The sequence below is a fragment of the Schistosoma mansoni genome, chromosome 1 (genome assembly GCF_000237925.1).
Source record: "Schistosoma mansoni strain Puerto Rico chromosome 1, complete genome".
NCBI lineage: Eukaryota > Metazoa > Platyhelminthes > Trematoda > Strigeidida > Schistosomatidae > Schistosoma > Schistosoma mansoni.
This window is the reverse complement of record NC_031495.1, coordinates 9753513-9759508: the sequence shown is the minus strand read 5'-3', so window position 1 is coordinate 9759508 and position 5996 is coordinate 9753513. Positions and strand designations below refer to the sequence as shown.

At 34.2% G+C, this 5996-nt stretch overlaps 1 protein-coding gene across 1 annotated transcript; it reads right to left on the bottom strand.

Annotated features, from left to right (window-relative positions):
- Positions 1-318: 318 nt before the first annotated feature.
- On the bottom strand, positions 319-4776 carry Smp_073720.1 (putative arp2/3 complex 16 kD subunit (P16-arc)). Its single transcript, XM_018793188.1, has 3 exons — positions 4733-4776; positions 1635-2139; positions 319-749 (listed from the first exon to the last, which is right to left on the bottom strand). Exons 2-3 carry the CDS (start codon positions 2025-2027, stop codon positions 687-689), a joined length of 456 nt encoding a protein of 151 aa, XP_018647725.1. The 5' UTR covers positions 2028-2139; positions 4733-4776; the 3' UTR covers positions 319-686.
- Between the last annotated feature and the right edge of the window lie 1220 nt (positions 4777-5996).

Genomic DNA, 5996 nt, shown 5'->3' with positions numbered 1-5996 from the left:
TCCCTAATAACCTTTTCTGTGATTTTACTTCACTAATTCATATTCTCTTGAATTGTGTCTTTGATGTCTAATCACTTCTATAACCACTTATACTACTACTATACTATTCTGAGATTTGACCTGTGCCAATGGAGTATAGTAACTTGAACCGATGCACATACGTAACAGGTTCTACGTTGTGAATGACAACAATATGTCATAACAGTTCTTAAAATATTATCTCATTAGGTCAGAAGCTTAGCATCAAGTTTCAAATCTAATCCCTCAATAGTTCTATTATAACCCACATGTTGAAAAGGAATCGTTGAACAAATCTTTAATGGATCAGAATTATACATTTTTCAATTTTCGCTTAAACTATCATCAAAGATTAAACATGTTAATATATGCACATTGCAAAGAATAGTCAGATAAAGACAAATAAAAAATATTTCAGCTGAATCCGTTTAACCTTTGTATATTATCCAATCGAGTAAGAATAAAACCTTGAAAACAATTGAAATAAAATATGATATAAAATAGCATTAAAAAAAGGCCGACAAATTGATGTCAACACTGCCACTTGGTGTTTCCTTGTTTTATTTTGATGAAAGTACAAATAATATTTTGCAATGTAACTGCACTGTAAAAGAGATAACATTAATATATAAAATCATGAGCACGAACATATACATATGGCATAGTTATTAAACACGTTTACGATCAGTAAGGACACGCATAATAGAACCAGCTTTGCCGTAAGTATACACCTGAAAAATGAAACGGTGAGACGTTTTATTAGAAACAAACACTTTAACAAAAATTCAGGATACAACCGTATAAGTCATGTTAATTTATTGCGATAGTTCAATAAAAACCAACAGGAAATTTTCAAGTTTTTTTTTAATTCCAATGTTAGGATGAATTACAATTACCTGTAAAACTGTCAAACACATCAACCTCTGAGATCAGTGAACTGAATGACATTATTTCTGATAATTTTAACAAACTAATGATAACTAACTCGCGTAATATTACAACATTGTTTACACCTACTGAGTGAGAGTAGAGTAAAATATTGCCAGAAATTACTTTTCCATTGTTTAAACGGAAGTAGATAAAGTAGTGGTCTAATGGTTGAGCAACAATTATTTGAACCGCGTAGTCAAATTACCACTACTTTTCCCTGAAACGTCAGACAGTCGTCATCAAGCTTATTAGTTTTAAAATCATGGGATTAAGTGCTTATTGAATTGTTTTGAGTTCCATAGTGTTACTGGTTAAAATAGGGAAGCATTAACAAACTAAGTATGCTAATCTACAAACAATCCACACATAGAAGAATATGAACCATTTATATATATGCCAAAACGGTAATCCATATCGAGAAAAACCGAATACTGGGATAAATTAGGAGGTAATGAGAGTTGATAAGTATAAATCTTTAGTAATGTATATATTATTACTTTACCTAGTGTACAGAAAATCAAAAATTCAATCACCATTATCAGAACAAATACAGAGAGAATTCTACTACGGAAATGTTATTAACTAGTGGATTAACATAACTGCATACAAAATAGATTAATTAGTTAATTTCAAACTAATTATTTTTTTAAACAGCAACAGTGTATATAACAGATTTTTGAACGTACCTTCTCATGCCATGTTAACAGTGCTGCACAACTTATCTCTTGTGGTTGTTCAAATCCACGGTAAATATATTTCATAAGTAAATCAATTTTATCTTGATCCATAGTTGACAAAAATTCATCAATATTTTGGTTTGATTTAAATTGTGATAGCAAACGCATCATCAATTTGAATACTGTGTCCTTAGTTTGCTGATCTTTTGAATTAATTGGTGCATTTTGTAATATGTTCAAAATAGCATCTGTAGACTTTCCACTCGATATTAAACTATTGATTTCAGAAACATTCAACCTAGACGGTTTGATATCTTCCGTTAGTTCATCTTGAAATGTTGGTTCAGTCAACTGGTCAACATTCACCGTTCGAAATTTTGTATCTCCGGTATTTTTAGCCATTTATAACAGAGAAGGAAAAGGAAATATAATAACCAAACAGCTAATTAGAATGACAATTTTACAGTAGAATATGGATGCACAGAAAGTGGATGTAGAAAGCGGTAAACGATATCTAAACAATTTCAAAATAGATGAAAATAAAAAGATCAATATATTTAGTAACCGATCAATGATTTTTGAATGAAATATAGGTCACGTAATTGACAAACCGTAAGTGAAAAATATTTAACGACTATATCATTGATATATTCTAGGAGAGGATAGTTTAAAAATACGAAACAAAAAAATTAACTTTTAATTGCTGGCTAAATTTGAGTGAAATAGACTAACTGATAAAAGGAAATAAAGTATAACATGAAGTAAAAGAAGATGGGAAAGAGCATAGTAAAAAACTTTTACCATTAGACTTAGTAGTGAGCCACATAACACTTATGATTGGATTAAATTATCTTTTCGACTTGATCTAGAAGAACTGAAGCCCTTTAGACTCATTAGACAGATAATCAGTAACATTCTAAATTGCTGTTATTTTACAGTCACTTAGTTATTGCCGCAGTCATACACTGACAAGCTTCCTCCACTAAGGTATTATACCAACTATCACTGCAAATTACTGGCGAGTGAGGGCTTCCAAGATAAACTAGATGGTTGTGAGAATACAGATCCATCTGAGAAAATTTAATATCCCAAATATGGGACACAAGAGACTCATTCTTAAAGGCTAACCATTCCTTACCATTATTACAATGTACGGGCACGTACTCATTCTATTCAACAGTTAATCATATAATCCTACTTTATTTATTTATTCATTCCTTTGAATACAAATATTGGTACAATGGAGCACCAAATACACATGCGCCACACAATAACAATGAGGTTGTAAAAAGACAGCGAATGTAAAGTGCGTATAATAGTAAGAAGGGCAACAACGAAGAAATTGATGTATGAGAATGAAATAATAATAATAATAGGAGCAGTTCAGTCAGGTTACGTTCACTTTTATGAAGAACGTAAAAACAGACCACAGCAGGACTGCCACTGGTTTCAATCCTAAGCTATTTCTGATAACGTCTCAAACCACTGTGTTGCATTATTTCTAAGACCGCAACCAGGGAGTCGTAAAGGGACCAACAGAAGCCAATCCTGTACAACTTTATTTCATACCACGAAACCATATAGTGCACTGACCACCTCTGTGCCTTTGCCAACCAGTCTCGGCGTCGGGCACATATAATACAGTTCCAATTAATGTGTCTAGCGTAAAGCCACTAATATTTTCCAGGTAATAAGCCACGTTTAATAGCACTCACCAAGTTGCTAAAGCATATGCTTTTCAACTGAAGGACATGGAACATCTAAAATCAACTATTATTTCTTAAAAGGACTCTCGTGATTACTTTACACATATAAACAAACTTAGTAGCTCTGTATGGACCATTTCTCAAAATGTTAAATGTGTTGCTAGCAGAGCTCAAAAAAATCAACGTATTATTCAATGACAATTCCGGGAACCTAAATATAGGGGTTGTGAATAGTCCTGAAACACTTTGACTCCCATTGGAGCTATCAGACGAGAAATGTTTGAAAAATCCTAACTAAAGAGACGGTTTGGGTTAGAACTTTTGGCAACTGTGTTGATAGGGGTTAAGATATAAGACAGATACTTGGAGTATCCGACTTAGATTATCATTTAAAACAAAGGATAATGGTCTAAATAACCTGACTCGTACTGTTACATGGACCGTGTATCGTCTATAAAATGTCAGCTACAGTTGCAATTAACATTTGCTTTAATAAGCAAACACTAGTTCTAAACTGTAAATGTAAAAGAGACCTCCAGACTTAGTTTTGAGTCATGAAATACAACATACAACTTTAACAGTTTCTACGAAACATTCCAGTTTCTTTCTAATGGCTAAAAGTATTCTCTTGTTATATGGGTCGGTAAAATGCAAAGCATTTGGTTGTTACCTCAATGATATGTCAGATCATACGATGCAATTAATTATAGAATATAACGGTTTATTTCTCATGACTCTGTAATAGTAAGTTCTTCGTAAAAGCTCCGAAATTTAATTTTAGCAATCACGGACAAGGTTGTGAGATATAATGATATTTTTAAAGGCCGATACCAAATGACATGCGAACATGCGAACGATTATTCTACAAGAGTTTGATACCACATATGCTCCAAGCCATACGTTGTTTAGACTCAGGTCCAATTCTCCAAAGATCTTTGGAAAAGTGGACTGGTTTGACGAATAAAGCAAAACTTGAAAAACCCTGAGATATAACAATGAGTTTTCTAATGGCACTGAAGTAATGTAGTACTTTCAAAGTTTCCATTTGATGTAAGGAAAGGGTATACTCAAGAAGACAAACATTTCTGTAAACTGTTAACAGACCTTAAGTTTTTCAAAGAAAATTTTATGGATAGTGAAGGGCAAGAACATATACAACAGTCAAATTAACCAACTTTACAGCTGAACAGTAACTGTCGTTATTTAACAATGTAAGAGTTGTCACAAATGTTTGGGGGTGCGTATACGTATAACAATGAAATCAACCCATCACAAAAAGCAAAGAAAAAATTGTGAGGCCAAGAAAAAAAACTGATTCTAAGAGCCGACACAATGATATCCTACATGGGCTAGACACTACAGGAAGACACAAAGCAAAGGTCAATCTAGCATTAAAATTACCTCTCTTTCGTTTCAATAACCTTGAGAGATTCACCTCACGATGTTGATTCCATATTTGAACTACCACGTGTCAGTGACATATCGTAGACTTCCTTAACTTTGTAGTATGTTTGGATTTTGGAATTCTGTATGTTTGAGTTAAGTGAAACCTGTCTTCATTTATTTAATAACAACACAGAGTAAAGTACTCCTGAAAGTATTTCCACTAAATTAAAGGATGCTCTTCCGTAAATAATACCCAAATGGTTCAAATGGTTTTGAACCTAGGTATATTAGCGATAAAAGAGGAAAAGAAAGAAAGGTGGTAAATGATAGTAAGATATTATCTCTGGTCCTCAAGTTTTCTCCTGAAGGACTTCTGGGAAGTCGTTTGGACTAGTTCGGCCGCCGGCGAATTCCAACATTTGACTACACTTACAGAATAGAAGGTACATCTACAGTCCGTTCTTCTGTGTTTTGTCTCCAGTTTCTGGGTGTTGCCCCTAAAGTTTGTGTTAGGACTAACTTTATGTAGGTGTTTATGGATGACCAGAAGTGTTAAGGATGATGTAAGCCTCTAGGACGCCTGTACTCTAATGAGTGGAGGTTCAGTGACTGGAGGCTCTCTTCATAAGGCTTGAATTTGAGTCCCCAAGCTGACTTCTTGACTCACCGTTGGATACATTCCAGAGTGTCCTTATCCTTTTCAAGTGAGGGGGGAAATACTATGTTTCCATACTCTAGATGGGGACGGCTAGAACTGTTGAAGAATATGTGGAAAGTTCTTACGTCAAACTGGCCAAAGTTTCCTTCAATGTTACTAGTACAAGGTTTGCTCGGAAGGCATTTTTGTCGCAGTTAACGTAAGACTTCAAATCGTGAGGTACCAACACTCCTAAATCTTCTTCAACTTGGGAGACCTCTAGAGGTGAGTTCCCAAATTGTGACTGTAATCTGTAACATGTCTTAGATGGACTACTTTACACTTTGAAGTTTTAAACGTAAGTCCATTGTCTTCTTTTCAACCTTGAAGTCAAGTCAGATCCTCCTGAAGTGCCAAGTTATCTTCTTGGTTTTACATCATCAACAAAAAACAATAAATCTGGTGAGACCTGCTGTGGAATATCGTCAATATAAATCAAGAGAAGAAGAGGTCCCAGTACTGAACCCTTGAAGACCCGACTAGAACATTCCATAGCCTGTGAGAAATTGAAGTCAACCCTCAAAGTAAAATGTTGACTTCTTAGATAAGAAGTGAGTCAGTCAATTAGAGGTGGAACAGTCT